General features: G+C 49.2%; 2 protein-coding genes across 4 annotated transcripts in view; one reads left to right on the top strand and one right to left on the bottom strand.

Moving 5' to 3' along the window:
• Positions 1–4,494, bottom strand: part of FAM167B (family with sequence similarity 167 member B) — a 17,075-nt gene extending 12,581 nt beyond the window's left edge. For both annotated transcript variants that reach the window (XM_028739023.2, XM_028739025.2), the window contains exon 1: positions 4,473–4,494. The gene's annotated coding sequence lies outside the window, so the exon portion shown is untranslated. The remainder of the gene's footprint in view (positions 1–4,472) is intronic.
• LOC114601669 (myotubularin-related protein 9-like) overlaps positions 1–16,178 on the top strand; it is a 16,985-nt gene extending 807 nt beyond the window's left edge. The window contains exons 2-11 of one of the 2 annotated variants that reach the window (XM_028739020.2): positions 609–668; positions 2,578–2,686; positions 6,789–6,914; positions 8,511–8,684; positions 10,035–10,252; positions 11,175–11,336; positions 11,572–11,713; positions 12,515–12,735; positions 14,894–15,039; positions 15,811–16,178. In XM_028739020.2, coding sequence (XP_028594853.2) covers positions 609–668; positions 2,578–2,686; positions 6,789–6,914; positions 8,511–8,684; positions 10,035–10,252; positions 11,175–11,336; positions 11,572–11,713; positions 12,515–12,735; positions 14,894–15,039; positions 15,811–15,902 — 1,450 coding nt within the window. In that variant the 3' untranslated portion in view covers positions 15,903–16,178. The remainder of the gene's footprint in view (positions 1–608; positions 669–2,577; positions 2,687–6,788; positions 6,915–8,510; positions 8,685–10,034; positions 10,253–11,174; positions 11,337–11,571; positions 11,714–12,514; positions 12,736–14,893; positions 15,040–15,810) is intronic. The other variant, XM_028739021.2, reaches the window with a different exon arrangement.

The following is a 16,178-nucleotide window of genomic DNA, read 5'->3' as shown; positions in this document are numbered from 1 at the left end:
ACACACCAATAGAAGCATAGAATTGTATAGTTGTAAGGGACCACAGGGGTCATCTAGTCCAACGCCCGCAATGCAGGACTATTTTTCCAACCTGGGACTTGAACCCAAAACCCTGAGATTAAGAGTCTCATGTTGCACCAACTGAGCTATCCTTTTGTGCTTAGCAGTACTATCAGAAGAAAATGCTTTAGGAACATGGGGAATAAAATCTTCCTCTTGTATAATACTGAATTACTCCTTTCCTCTGCTCCAAGGCCCAGTTGCCACCTTTTACCCTGGCTGCGCTCCGCTGCTCTTTTAACAGCAGCCTAATGTGTGGACACTGAGCATGTGCTGTTTGAACCAAGTGCTGGCAAAGAGCCTTGCCTTCCTAATATCGTCATCTCAGGCTGCTGTGAAAGGCAGAAGAGCAGGGCTGGGAGAGAAAGGCTGGTAACCCTGCTGGAATGGCAAGAAGATGCTGGGCCAAATGACCCCCAAATGACCCCCACATTTGGCTCCTTGTCAGATGATGATCAAACCAGCAACCGCCACCCAGAACACCAGCCTCTTGCATGCACCTGTGGCACAATGCTAACCTCTCCTCTTTCCTTCCTGTGACTCCCCAGCGTTCAGAATCTAAGTTGGTATCAAAGCGCCCGGACTAACGGCTCCCCCCCAGAAACCAGGTTCGCCTTTTAACTCCATTTCAAGCTGCAAGGCATGGCCGCAGCTTAGAGGCTTAGTGTTTGTCTGCTCCTCAGCTTGCGCTGCTTGCCAAACTGGTGTGGGGCCTGAAGCAGTCCTGGGCCCCACTTTTCCAGAAGACCCGCCTCATGCCTGGAAGATGCCTGCCATTATTTTCTTGAACCCTGTTTGTACAGGGAGAAATACGTGCAAGTTATCCTGCCCTTGATTTCTGCACCTACAGCCAGGGCGGAGGGGGGGAGGGGGGATTGTGCAAAGTGGGTGATAGCCCAGGAAGGCATAATCTGAAGCAGAGCTCCCCAGGGCTCAGCCTCAGGAAATGTGGAAGAATCACAATGTGTCTCTGAGCATGTGCAGTGTGCCCATCCCTCACCTCTAAGTATCCACGGCCTGGCCATTCCCACCACCTGAGTTATTTAATGCTGATTTTATTTATTTTTAAAATTATTTTATTTTATTTATGTTACTGTTTTGAGAGGACACGTGGCGGGCAGGTGTGGAGAACTCCCTGGTCCTGAAAGGGGTAACTGTGCCCCTGAAGGACCAGGTGCGCAGCCTGGGAGTCATTTTGGACTCTCAGCTGTCCATGGAGGCGCAGGTCAATTCTGTGTCCAGCTCTGGTACGCAGGCTGAGACCCTACCTGCCTCACCAGAGTGGTACATGCTCTGGTTATCTCCTGCTTGGGCTACTGCAATTCACTCTAAGTGGGGCATCCAGGTGACCTGGAAACTGCAACTAATCCAGAATGTGGCAGCTAGACTGCTGACTGGGAGTGGCCGCTGAGACCATATAACACCGGTCCTGGAAGACCTACATTGGCTCCCAGTATGTTTACGAGCACAATTTGAAGTGCTTGTGCTGACCCTTAAAGCCCTAAACGGCCTTGGTCCGGTATACCCGAAGGAGCGTCTCCACCCCTGTCGTTCTGCCCGGAAACTGAGGTCCAGCTCCGAGGGCCTTCTGGTGGTTCCAGCACTGTGAGGTTACAGGGAACCAGGCAGAGGGCCTTCTCAGTAGTGGCACCCGCTATGTGGAACGCCCTCCCCTCAGGTGTCAAGGAAATAAACAACTAGCTGACTTTTAGAAGACATTTGAAGGCAGCTGCCGAGAGTGGCTGAGGAAACCCAGCCAGATGGGCAGGGTATAAATAATAATAATAATAATAATAATTATTATTATTATTATTATTATTATTATTATTATTATTATTATTATTATTAATTTTAACACTGATTTTAACATTGTATTTTGCTGTAACCTGCCCTGGGACCCTGTGGAGAAGGGTGGGCAAGAACTTGTAGTAGTAGCAATAATAATAATAATAATAATAATAATAATAATAATAATAATAATAATAATAGGAGAATCCTTCCATCTGCAGACAGCATAGGAGGTTGCCTTATCCTGAGTCATACAGCTGCTCCATTTAGCTCAGTATTGTTTAGGACAGCCCACATGGCACCCTCCAGTTGCTGTTGGCTTAATGTAGATTAAAATATCTGTAAGTGTGGAGGGTCCAATTTGAGCCTGTGAGTGTCAGTACCTGAATCTAGACTGCTATGGTGGCCCGCAGCCAGCATTCCTGACCTGGGGTTGCTAGCTTGAGTGGCCTACTCTCTCGACCATTCAAAAAGACATTTCTGCTCTTTGAGCCAGCTCTCCCCTCTCTGCTTTGCTTTCTGTCGCTCCCAGCAGGCTGCTCATGTGACTTCCTGCCCATCTCAAACCCAGAGTGTGCGGCTGGTTGGGATTGTGGCCAAAGGCCTCCACACCCACCATGCTCATTGCTGCTGCCTCTTCTGCTGCAGAGAAGCTTTGGGGGGGGGGGGAGAAAAGTGTCTCTGGATCTTCCCCTATTTACTGCCCTTTTATTTCATTGCCCCCTACAGGCTTGCGAACGCTTCGGGCACCATCACGCTCAAATGCAAAGACTTGAAAATTCTGCAGCTGGAGATTCCTGGGATGGAGGAGTGTCTTAATATCGCCAGCTCCATTGAGGTGAACAACATGCCCATCCCATTATCTGAACTTGGATGTAGATAAATGCCCTCTGAACATGCGCAGAGTGCCTGTCATTGCCACAGCCAGCCCACAAATTCCTTGGAAAAAGGTAGCAGGGATAGTCTATAGCTGTCAACTTTCCCCCCTTTTTAAGGGAAATTCCCTTATTCCGAATAGGATTCCTCGCAAGAAAAGGGAAAAGTTGACAACTATGACCCCCTCCAATGGTAGATTAAATTACCTTGGCCTTTGAGGGAAGGAAAAGCACTTTGTAGCAGCTCAAAATGACAACTAGAGGGTAGGATGAGTAACTAAGGTTCCCCTTCTCTCCCCCAAATCATAACAGGAAGGCAAAGACATAACTTAAATTCTGGTTCTATTTTTTAAAAATCTGTAAGTGTGGAGGGTCCAAGTTGAGCCTGTGAGTGTCAGTACCTGAATCTAGGCTGCTATGGTGGCCCGCAACCAGCATTCCTGACCTGGGGTTGCTAGCTTGAGTGGCCTACTCTCTCAACCAGCCAAAGGGGGCAGGAGGCTTTGCTAGACCAGACCTATCCCCTCCAGAAAAGCAGATCTCGCTGGTACATGTGTATGCATGATGTACACCAGCCTTCTTCAACCAGGTGCTCTCCAGATGTATTGGACTACAACTCCCATCAACCCCTGCTAGCACAGTGGTTGTGTATGTAGCCAGAAATATCTGGAAGTGCTGACTTGGGCTGACCTGTCATTCAAAACATCTGCAGGGCCCTAGGGGCACACACACACACACACACACACACACACACACGGGTCCAGTGCACATGTCACTATAAACCATAGTTAATGGTTAGTCATGCATGCACTAAGCCGGGCTGTTGTGCATTTCCCCAGTCACACTTAGGAGAAACCAATGATCCCTGGCTTAGCGTAGTTTCAGTCCCAAACTATAACTAGTAATAATAATAATAATAATAATAATAATAATAATAATAATAATAATAATAAATTTTATTTATATCCCGCCCTCCCCAGCCGAAGCCGGGCTCAGGGCGGCTAACAACACTAAAACAGTACAACATTATAAATACATTCTAAAAATTAATTAAAATACAAATTGATGGCAACCATAGACTAAAGCTTTGTAGAGATTGCCAAAGGAGGGAGTCAGGCTGTGCCCTAACCAAAGGCCTGGTGGAACAGCTCTGTCTTACAGGCCCTGCGAAAAGATGTCAAGTCCTGCAGGGCACTTGTCTCTTGCGACAGGGCATTCCACCAGGTTGGAGCCGCAGTCGAAAAAGCTCTGGCTCTAGTTGAGGCCAGCCTAACCTCTCTGTGGCCTGGGACCTTCAAGATGTTTTTATTTGAAGACCGTAAGTTCCTCTGTGGGGCATACCAGGAGAGGCGGTCCCGTAGGTACGAGTAATCCAAGAACAAACCATTTCACTGTCAAATAGCTCTTACCACTTATAATAAACTACTCTCTTCTTGTAATTTGGATCCATTGTTTCAGATCCTTCCCTCTGGAGCAGCAGAAAACAAGCTCGCTCCATCTTCCATGGGACAGCCCTTCAGATATTTGAAGAGACCATATTTTTTCATGTATAACACGCCCCTGTCTATAACATGACCCCCTATTTTGGGGGACTCAAAGTTAAGAAAAGGGGAGGGGATTGACCAGAATTGTTGAGCTTTTTGTGGGGGGAGTTGCTCAGAGTTGTTGAGGTTTTTGGGGGGGGAGATGGATGCCCACACTTGTTTAGCTTGGGCGGGGGGGGGGGGGAGATTGCCGGAAATTACTCACCATAATGACTGGCCCAGACGATAGCACACATCGCAGAAGCCAACTGTCGCCACCGGGTTGCTGCTAGCAGCAGCAAATCGTCCTCACGATTGGCGCACCAGCAGCCAATCAACAGTGGCCCTTGACGCAGCCAACAAACAGGCGTGGCTACAACCAATCGCCCATCACCCCTCAGCACTACCCATGTATAAGACGACCCCAAATTTTTAACATGGTTTTGGGGTAAAAAAAAACCAACTAGTCTTATACACGGAAAAATACGATATTTGACAACCTCTCAGTTGTCTCTTCTGCAGGCTAAGCATACCCAACTCCCACAGATTAGGGATCAGCAACTGCTTGCCCTCTGCCCAAACTCCAGCCTCATGAACAATGCAGGGAGCCAACCCAAAAGGGAAAAGAGAAACCAAGGCAATGGGATTTGTCTGAAGGCTATTCTGCCCAGGGTTGGGAGAAGTGACTTGCCCCCCACCATTCTCTGTCTCCTTTGTCAGGCTGGGTCTCTGGTGAGGCCAGTTGCGACCAGCCTGCAGCTGCAACTATCTTCTACCCCCCCCAAAAAAAGGAAGCAAAAATGAAGTGCTGCGGTATTGCCAATCAACACAAATTACCCGTCTTTATAACAGCAACTTTTATTTATTGAATTTCTTCCAAGGAACTCAGCCCACAACCCGTTTTATTCCTAGAACATATGAGAAGCTCCAGGTCACTGACTCATGACCACGCATCAGAATTGGAACCCAGGTCCAGTCTGATGTTGTGACCACAAAGGACCCCGTTGATAGGAAAGGGGGAAACTTGCACCTCCCAGGCACATACCTGAGTTGCTCCCATGCAGGCGGGGGGCGGGGCAGCTTTGCCTTGCAAACACTGGCCTTAGAACATGGGTAGGCAAACTAAGGCCCGGGGGCCGGATCTGGCCCAATCGCCTTCTAAATCCGGCCAGCAGATGATCTGGGAATCAGCAGGTTTTTACATGAGTAGAATGTGTGGTTTTATTTAAATGCATCTCTGGGTTATTTGTGGGGCATAGGAATTCGTTCTTTTTTCCCCTTCAAAATATAGTCCTGCCCACCACTTGGTCTGAGGGACAATGGACTGGCCCCCTGCTGAAAAAGTTTGCTGACCGCTGCCTTAGAAGCACCCAGAAGTGACTGGGGGGTGTTGCAAGACTGGCTGCAGGAGGGGCTGGCTTGCATCCCGCAGGCAGCACTGAAAGGCTCTCTGGCTCTTTGGCAAGAGTTGCTGCTGGCCTGTTTATTTGTTCGTCACTAACCCGCTAGCAAAGGCAGCCTCTGTTCACCTCGGGATTTCCTTGTTGGAAGGCAAACAATACGGAGAGGTGGAAAAGCATGAAAAAGATCCAAGTTATTTTTCCACATCAGGCACCATTAACCCTTCCAGAGGGATGTCCCTGAGCAGCAAGGCAGCGATGGCAGGAAAGGTCATCACTTCCCCAGGATCCAGTTCTGAGAAGCCAGAGCTGCGCATGCAGCACAATTCAGAATGTCATGCGAGATGCACTCAAGGCCACCAATGCCGCCTTGACTGCTCAACGACATATAGTTGTGTGGCTGGGCAATGCAGAACACTAACGCCCAGACACACACCCCAATATTATTATTTTGCAGTATCTCCCTCTCTGGCTTCTGGGATGCTTGCCCATATGGTTCCAAGCATCTCTTTGCAGCCATAAGGACTATAATATCTTCTTCTTCTTTTTAGAGTAAAAGCTGGCACCCTGATGCATCAGCCCAGCCTTGCTCTATCGTTAACAGCACCAAACAGAAAAAGGGTGGGGAAATAGCCCGCAAGATAAAGAGAAGGTGCTTTGGTGCAGGAGAACACACACATCCATCTGACAATTTTACCTGCACAAACTCTTGGCTGCTGCAACTCACGAAGCTCAGGGCTTTCAAATTATTATTATTTCTAAAATTTATATACCGCTTGATTGTTTAGAAACCCTCAAAGCAGTTTACAAAAATAATTCTAGACACTGGAGATGTTTTAAGTCTGTGCCGCTCCCTCTTCCCCATGGTTGGCAGACCCAGAGCCCCTTAAGCAGGTTGTTTAGGTAAGTGGCAGCGGCGGGGTCTGTGGGGGCGCTGCTGGTTCAAAAAGACACAATTGGTCTCAGCCAGCTTTCATCAACCCGGTGCCATCTACATGTTTTGGACTACAACTCCCATGAGCCTCATGCTGGCTGGGGCCGATGGGAGCTGCAATCTGAAACATCTGGAGGCCCCCAGACTGGTGAAGGCTAGGTGTGGGGAAAGCTCCTGGGGATGATCCACCGCCCTTGTTCTCTCGCAGGCCCTCTCCTCCGTGGAGTCAGTGATGATGACGTACCCCTTCTTCTACAGACCCCAGAACATGAAGCTGGAAGACGGGTGGGGGCTGCACCGCCTTGAGGAATTCTACCAGCAAATAGCTGCAGATGTGAGTCACGAGGGTCTGTGGTTTTGCAGAGGCAGAGAAAAGCAGGGGTGACGGCTGGGGGGGGCAACTTTCCTCCCCTCCATGTCCAAAGGAGCAGCACCCCTTCACTCCCTGCCAGCCTTGCAGTTAGTGTGGACCACAAGCCGTATTGCGCAGAGCACACACACACACCATTCACCCTGGCACCCATCAAAATGTCTCCTCTTCCCCTAGGGCAGGGCAAGCAATCCCACCCGATAGCCAACTCTTGGCCCTGAACTGCCTCTTCCCCATATCCCATAAAGGGTGGGGTGGTGGGACATTTAGTCCCTGGAGGGGACACCCAACTGGATGACAGCATCAAAAGAAACAGTATTCTACTTGCCACTGGACTTGACAATTTCCAGATAAAATTTCCTTTTTTTTTCAAATTTCCTTTTCATTTTACACTTGAAACAATAACATTTCAAATAAAAGAAACACACAATTAATATTGACTCCTCTTCACCACCACCCCTTCCATGGTGCATTTTATTACTTTCTTTTCCATTACTTAATTCTAACTTCTCCCTATATCTTATTTTCTACTTGACACTGGACCTGACAATTTCCGAATAAAACTTCCATTTCAAAAAATGACCAGCTATATAGAATCTACCTTAAAAATTGTATATACAGTGGTGCCTCGCAAGACGAAAAGAATCCGTTCCGCGAGTCTCTTCGTCTTGCGGTTTTTTCGTCTTGCGAAGCAAGCCCATTAGCGGCTTAGCGGATTAGCGCTATTAGCAGCTTAGCGGATCAGCTGATAAGCAGCTTAGCAGATCAGCTGTTAAGCGGCTTAGCGGATCAGCTGATAAGCGGCTTAGCGGATCAGCTGTTAAGCGGTTTAGCGGATCAGCTGATAAGCGGCTTAGCGGATCAGCTGTTAAGCGGTTTAGCGGATCAGCTGATAAGCGGCTTAGCGGCTTAGCAGATCAGCTGATAAGCGGCTTAGCGGATCAGCTGATAAGCGGCTTAGCGGATCAGCTGATAAGCGGCTTAGCGATCAGCTGTTAAGCGGCTTATCGGCTTAGCGGATCAGCTGTTAAGCGGCTTAGCGGCTTGGGAAAAGGGGGGGGGGGAACCCTGCAGGAACTCGCAAGACATTTTCGTCTTGCGAAGCAAGCCCATAGGAAATTCGTTTTGCGAAGCACCTCCAAAATGGAAAACCCTTTCGTCTAGCGGGTTTTCCGTCTTGTGAGGCATTTGTCTTGCGGGGCACCACTGTAATCATTTATTTTATCTACACATGATTAAACCTGATTAAATGTAACTTTTTTTTTAAGGCTGCTATTATAACAAGGGGTCCTCCAACTTAACTGCCCTGATCCTTTCCTTTGGCCTGAAGTTTCCTTGCAGTTTAAAGAAAACCGCACCACACACACACACACACACACACACACACACATACACCAACCTGCCACTGTGGGGGTTGGCGGACACACACCAAAGGCAATGGGGAGGCTGAGGGAGGAGCTCAGTGCCAAACAATTGGGCTGCTTCTGGCTGTAGGAGAGCAGTTCCAGACCTCTGCCTTGCAGGCTATGAGAAACAATCTGACATTGACCCACTTCCCAGACAGGTGCCTGGAGGCTCAGCTACGTCAATGAGGATTTTGGGGCCTGCTCCAGCTACCCACCCGTTGTCATCGTGCCAACCAAAGTGGAGGAGGGAGCCCTGAGAGAGAGTGCCCGCTTCCGTCACGGGGGACGATTCCCCATCCTCAGCTATTACCACAAAAAGAATGGGACTGTGAGTCCAGTGTCTCTTTCCTGTACCCATCTTCCCACAGACAACCCACTCCTAGTCTCCTGTGTTATTCTGCGGTGGCGAGTGGTGGTGATGGAGCTTCAGAAAACAAGCTTGCATGTTTTGTCTGAAGCTGAGCAAGTTATGCAAAAAAAAGCAGCATGTCACTTATTTGGTAAATTAGTAAGCTGCCCTTCGGAGCAAGAATTAGGCAAGAAATGGTGCAACGTGAACTTGCATAACTGATGCACAGTTGTAATCTGTTGTGCAGTTACATTAGGAAGCTCCCTTGCCATGAGCCAGACCACTGGTCCACTAGTGAAAATAGTTCTCTGCTCAATTATGGTCTGGGAAAGAATACAGGAAGGGAGCCTGAGGCAAAGTCTAGCCAGCTCAGCAGCTCTCTGGGGTTTCAGACAGGGGTGCCCTTTCCCAGCCCCATCAGAGGACTGAACCTGGACCTTTTGCATGAAAGCAAAAGGACTATCCTCTTTAAAAAGATACTGTGGCATTTGAAAAGGTTCAGAAAAGGGCAACCCAAATGATCAAGGAGGGGATGGAGAGCCTGCCCTGTGGAGAAAGGTTGCAGCGGGTGGGACTTTTCAGTAAGAGGCGACACGGTAGGAATTTATATAATTCTGCATGGTATGGAGAACGTGGGAAGAGAAAAACTCCCCCCCCCCCCCATAACACTAGAACTTGCAAAGTTGAATGTGAGAAGATTCAGGACAGATAAAGGAAACTCCTTCAAGCAGCTATGGAGCTATGGAACACACTCCCTCAGGAGGCAGTGAGGGCCACCAACTTGGCTGGGCAAATTCATGGAGGTCATGGCTATCAATGGCTACTAGCCATCATGGCTGTGCTCTGCCTCCACAGCCAGAGGCAGAAATGCTTCTAAATACCAGTTCCTGGAAACCGCAGAAGGGCTGACACTGGTCAGCCACTGGGAGAACAAGATGCCGGGCTAGATGGGCCAACAGGCTCTTCTTCTGCACTTTACTACTGAGCTAGAGCCGCCCCTGTTGCAAAGGATATTATTATTATCATTATTACCACCTCATGGAATTTATACACCACTTGATTGTAAAAGCAAAACAAAATCAGAGTCGTTCACAAAAAATAAAATCATCAATGAGAAAAATTAACAGCAATAATTTAAGACTTCCAGAAAGCTAAAACAGCAATAGACTAAAAACAGATGAGAAAAGATGGACTCCCTTGGCCCCTATGGCAGTGTTCCTGCAGGGATTTGCAACGGCCACTGCAGGGCAAGAGAGCAGAAAAGAACTGCTCCAGTGCCGCCACAGAAGCCCCCTCGCCCCCACCATCCTTTTCATGTTGCTTTGGCAGGTGATGCTCCGCAGCAGCCAACCGCTGGTGGGGCCCAACCGGAAGCGCTGCCGGAAGGATGAACTGCTGCTGCACGCTGTGCTGGCAGGTGGGGACCGCGGCTTTGTCCTGGAGACCAGGTCAGCGCAGGCAGCCAAGCAGGCAAGGATGCTGGGGGGAGGCACAGAGCACCGGAGCGCCTATCCTGGTTGGAAGAGATTTCACCGGCCTCTGGAGAGGTGAGCATGCCCTCTGGGCCCCAGAAATGAAATGGGGCAGTAGGTAATCAGAGCTCAACCGTCTAGCTGAGTGGGTGGCTTTGGGCTGGTGACCGTCTCTCTCAGTCTAACCTACCTCCCAGGGTGGTTGTGAGGATAAAACAGGGAATGGGGAACCACATTTGTATAAACTCCCTGCAGGAAAGGTGCGGTATGAATGTGAGAAATAAAATAACAAGCAGGGCATACCAGGGCACAAATGGAATGAAAAACCGATTTTGAAAGGAAAGTCGATTTTAAAAGAAAAAGTCCAAGAGAAGGGAAGAGATGGATGTTCTCCTTAAAGTGCAAAGGAGAATAAGCAGAGCCGGGTGTGGTCTGTGCTTATGTGGCTCTGTCTACTTTGCAGGCATCACCTGGTTTACAGGTAATTTCTTCTGCTGAGATAGTACAGGAAATATCACTGATGATGGGCCTGGGATCAAGTTACATATCTCCAGGTCCCAGACTAATTTCTTTTTTATTATTTCAGATCAACAATTTAAAAAAATACGATTTCAACAGTACCAACCCCCTCAAAGCTCCATCTATAACCAAACAAGTTAATAGCTCAAAAAGTAAAAGGCGGCTGTGTTTGTCCTTAATTCTCCTCCTGCCTCAAATTCACGAAAAAACCTGATTGCCATTTGCTCCGATTCAGCAGCAGAGCACAGGTTTTCCTAGGGAAAGTGCAGAGACAAAAAACAACAATACTCAGACATGGAGCTTTAAAAACAAGGGCAAAAAGGGAAGTAGGGATGAGCAGAGGCATCCATCCTCCAATTGTGGAAGGGGAATGTAGCTTTCATGGCTAGTAGCCACCGAATGGCTTATCCCCCACATGTTGACCAAGTCTCCTTCTCTCTCTCTTTGCTCCTTTCCTGCCAACCCCCCCCCCCCCCAGGGGTCGTCCCCTCCAAGAGAGCTTCATCAAGCTGGTGGAGGCTTGCAACGACCCATCCCACAACATGGACCGCTGGCTGAGCAAGCTTGAAGCCTCCAAATGGCTGTATCACGTCAAGGAAGCCCTGAGCACCGCCTGCCTTGCGGCCCAGTGCATGGACAGGTACTGATGCAGGCGGGGAGACCCAGACACCTCCCTCTCTCCCATCCTCTGCAGCAGGCTGGGGCAACAGGGGCTCAGGTGAACTCTGCAGAGGCAGGTGGAGAATAGACCAGAAAGGGGAATTAGAAAGGAGGGGTCAGAAGATGGGAGGAAAGGTCCCTCGAGCAGGACCCCATTTCTGTTGGGCTGGGCAGGGTGGTGCCAAGCTACTGAGCATTCTGCGGCTTGCTTACAGGGAGGAGGCTTGCGTCCTGGTGCACGGAGCCGAAGGAACGGACACGACCTTGCTGGTGACAGCCCTTGCCCAGGTCATCCTGGATCCCAACTGCAGGACACTCGCTGGGTTCCAGGGGCTGCTGGAACGGGAGTGGATACAGGTACCTGCGCTGGGTGGGGCTTCAAGTGCCAGGGCTCAGTCTGAAGGGTGTCCTGCTGCCCTGCATCTTCAGATCCTATGGGATTATCCTCCGCACACCCTTTATCTCTGGCTTTACGTACTGACTCGTTATAAACCAGCCTTTTCCACAAAGGATAAGGCAACCATTAGCTCCTAATTGTGAAGGCTGTACGGTAGCCTTGAGCAGATCTTTCTATATGGTGGATCTTTGCCAGGTCAGTCTACAACTCCCATCAGCCCCAGACAGCATGGCTGTATGATGCTGGGGTTGGTGGGAACTGGGCCGTGTTAGCAGGGCCTGGTGGGAGTTGTAGTCTAAAATTATCTGGAGTCCACCAGATTGGTGAAGGCTGCTAAAAGCCATTTAAGCAAGCCTGTGTGCTAGAGGTATGTGTGGCCATCACATGTGAGAGCCAGTGTGGTGTAGTGGTTAAGAGCGGTAGACTCGTAATCTGGGGAACTGGGTTCGTGTCTCCGCTTCTCCACATGCAGCTGCTGGGTGACCTTGGGCCAGTCACACTTCTTTGAAGTCTCTCAGCCCCACTCACCTCACAGAGTGTTTGTTGTGGGGGAGGAAGGGAAAGGAGAATGTTAGCCGCTTTGAGACTCCTTAAGGGGAGTGAAAGGCAGGATATCAAATCCAAACTCTTCTTCTTCTTCTTCTACATGTACATTCCTGTGTGCATGTGATTGTGCATGCACACAGGAGGCCATAAGGACTAGCTACCCCCTTTTTATCTTCCCACCTGCCCACTGCTCCCTGCTCCTCCTCTCCTCCCAGGCTGGGCATCCGTTCTGCCTCCGCTGCGCCCACTCAGCCTACTCCCATGTCCGTCTGAAGCATGAGGCGCCCACCTTCCTCCTCTTCCTTGACTGCGTCTGGCAACTGGGGCGCCAGTTTCCCTTATCATTGGAGTTCAACGAGGGCTTCCTCTTGGCGCTCTTCGAGCACAGCTACACGTCTCCCTATGGGACCTTCCTGTGCAACAATGAGAAAGAAAGGTGAGGCAAAAGTTGGGAGAGCAATACTGAGACTAGAGGCAAAGAGGCTCGGCAGCAGGGTGGGCATCAAACAGCTTGACCAGGTCTTCAAAATGTCATCCAATGATTTGAACTGGGAATTTGAGCTTTCATAGGCAGCTGCCCTATAGAGTCAGATCACTGGCTCATCTAACTCGGTCCTCTCTACACCAGAGGTGGGGTACTGGATCCAGCCAGCCAGCCAGATCTTTAAATCTCCATCAACATGCCCGTGGACAGGATCCCAGTGATTGTCAGGGCTTCAAACCATAGAGCTGAGAGCTGATGGTTGGCTTCCTGTGCCCTGGGCTTTGCTGGCCTGCAAGCCCCTCTTTGGCCCAGTGGCATCCTTATTTTTATAGGGGCAGGTGGGCAAGGCTTGGCTGAAATGGCCACACAGGCCAGATGGGGGAGGCCTGGCAAGCATACTCTAACTGGCAGCAGCTTGCCACGGATTCAGGCAGGGGTCTTGCCCAGCTGTGCTTTGAGATGCCATTGACTGAACAGGGGACCCTCTACATGCAAAGTAGACCTTCTGCCACTAAGCTATGGCCCCACACTGCCAGAAGGTACACAGGTGTCCTGCTCCTGAACTGTGACTCCTCCAATCTAATGGCAGTCAGGGCTAGGATAAAAATTGATGGCAACAGCTCAAGTGTTCACAGCAAGCTCACACAATCAAAAGGTCATGGGAAATTCCAATGCAACTCTTGCATTGTTACTGGCTCTTATACATTACAGCGCCACATGGTGGAGGTGAAGAGCAGGAAAGGCAGCACTTCTGCACCATGGTAAAGGTAAAGAGACCCCTGACCATTAGGTTCAGTCGTGACCGACTCTGGGGTTGCAGTGCTCATCTCGCTTTATTGGCCGAGGGAGCCGGCGTACAGCTTCCGGGTCATGTAGCCAGCATGACTAAGCCGCTTCTGGCGAACCAGAGCAGCACACGGAAACGCCGTTTACCTTCCTGCTGGAGCAGTACCTATTTATCTACCTGCACTTTGACGTGCTTTTGAACTGCTAGGTTGGCAGAAGGGACCGAGCAACGGGAGCTCACCCCATCGCGGGGATTCGAACCACCAACCTTCTGAGCGGCAAGTCCTAGGCTCTGTGGTTTAACCCACAGCGCCACCCACGTCCTGCACCATGGTAGGTGCCCCTAAAAAGAACTAGCCCTGTGCAGGTTGAGTGATTATATAAATCCAGACACACACAAACACAAATGCAGAGGCTGGTGCCCCTGCTTGCATTGTTCCCCAACCCCACCTGCACCTCTGCCAACCACTCCAGCCCCATCCTTCCCTATACATCTCACCCAAACCCCCATCCCCTCACAGCTCCTCTGTTTCCTGCCAGCCCTGCTTTATTCAAACCTCTGCTGTTGTTTAAAACCACCATTTTTAAACCTGCCTATTCTTTTGCTCCCCCCTCCCATCCTGGCCTCATGCAAAACCAGGTTTGTAGTGTGGCACTACAAATCCTCTAATGGAGACTGTGTGGTGACACCCTTACATTTTTATGTGTATAGGAGAGAGCGACAAATAGCAAAAACACACACACAATCTAATTTCACAGGGAAATGTCACCATCAGGTGAGAAATTGCCACCGTGCTTTCATGGTTACTCGTTCTTACGGATGCAACCCCCATGTGGTGAAACAGAGATGCAGCCACAAGATGGGAGGGGCACCCAAAAGCTACAAGTACAAAACAGCTTACGCACATCCGATTGCAGTTGCTCACACCAGCCCTCTCTATTGTCAAGATCTCAGGATTCATTGTCATTGTAGATCTCAGGATAGGATCGGGGAACTCGTGGCCGTCTTTCATTCTTGATCACTGGCCACATTGGCTGTTGGTGGGAACCACAAGGTCTCCCTCCTTGCCCTTACAGGAGTGCTCAAGTTTCTGGTTCAGACACCCCCAGCCAGCCAGCCAGACCCTCCCTCCAGGGTTCCGCTCCTACCCCCAAACTGCAGGGTAGTTCAACATGTGCAGCACCTGGGTATTTATTATTAAGCACTTCTCCACATTCTAGCATAGCCTTTACTAACCAGATTTCTTCCAGAGGTTGGTGAAGACTGTTCTAGCTCAGAACTACCCCGCAAGAGGGACTAAAATGTCACTATCTTCCCCTGCAGGAAGCTCTGTGAAGTGAAGGAGAAGACGCACTCACTCTGGCCCTGGCTGAACAGCAAAGGGGAGGAGTTCCTGAATCCGCTCTATGCACACAACCCCTTGGTTATCTGGCCATCCGTGGAGCCGCAGAGTTTGCTGCTCTGGCAAGGTAGGATAGATAAGCCCATTCTCTCTCAAAATAGGGACATCAACTTGCTTTATTTGGACTCTGTGGTCTGTAACCAAACCCAAGCCCCCCACCATATCAGGACAGAATTATGAGAGGAATTCAATATAGCACTAAAACAAATGTTTCATCAGCACAAGTGTGTCTGGTTACATGATGGAAAAACCTCCTCTCTCCTTCCCTCAACTTGCTTTGAAGCATGGAGGGAGTAGGGGAAGGCCCATTGCACTAGCAGGAACCCAGGGCTGGCAAATTTTCAGTCTTCTTGAGGACTTGAAACTTTATTTTTTATTTAAAAAACCACATCGTTTTGTGTGGACAACTTTGTATTGCTAATTTCCATTACAAACATTTTAAAATGGGGGGGGGGTTCCTTTTAAAGAAACCTTAGTTAACTTTAGCAATTTCTCTTATACATTGGGGTTTCAAAGAACATTTCCTTTTAGTCCTTTGCAATTGTGGTGCAATCAAATTGTCAGTTTAACCTTTTATTGCATAATTTCACTGACTGATTCGGATTATGCTACAATATGCCCATTTGGGATATCCAAATACCTTTCCTATTCCTTCAGCTGCGGCATTTTACTCAATATTCCTCTTCCAGACTATTACTGTTATGGTAATACTGCTACCATCCCAATCAAAGCAAGAGCCCAGAGTCGAAGGGGAGTAGAAGAAGAAATATCTTTAATTACTACTTTTCCAACCTGCTGTATATGAGGATATAGATATTAATCTAACAATTTCCTACAGGCTTATTCCTCCGCTGGGTCCGCTCATCCCACCATCTAGATGACGCATGGGGAGAGATTCAGAAAATAGTGAAGTCCACACAGGAAGACTGAGTGGGATGGCACCAAAGCAGACTGCAGCACAAGCCATTTCAAAAGCAGAAACCAAAGAACTGGGTAGGAAAAGATCAGCCACAGCCTGGTTTCTGCCGTGCTGGAAACCAGCAAGCACAGAGCTATCAAGGAGAGTAAATGGTGCTGGTCACTAACCATGTTGTGAACCCAGCCCTTGTGTGTGACAGATTTGTAAATAGGAGAATTTCCCCACTGGATACAGAGCTGGTCACCAAAGTCTGACAATTAAAAGGCACTTCATGTTGGTCTACACAA

The sequence above is a fragment of the Podarcis muralis genome, chromosome 7 (assembly GCF_964188315.1).
Source record: "Podarcis muralis chromosome 7, rPodMur119.hap1.1, whole genome shotgun sequence".
NCBI classification, from domain to species: Eukaryota; Metazoa; Chordata; class Lepidosauria; order Squamata; family Lacertidae; genus Podarcis; species Podarcis muralis.
This window is presented reverse-complemented; position numbering and strand designations above follow the sequence as displayed.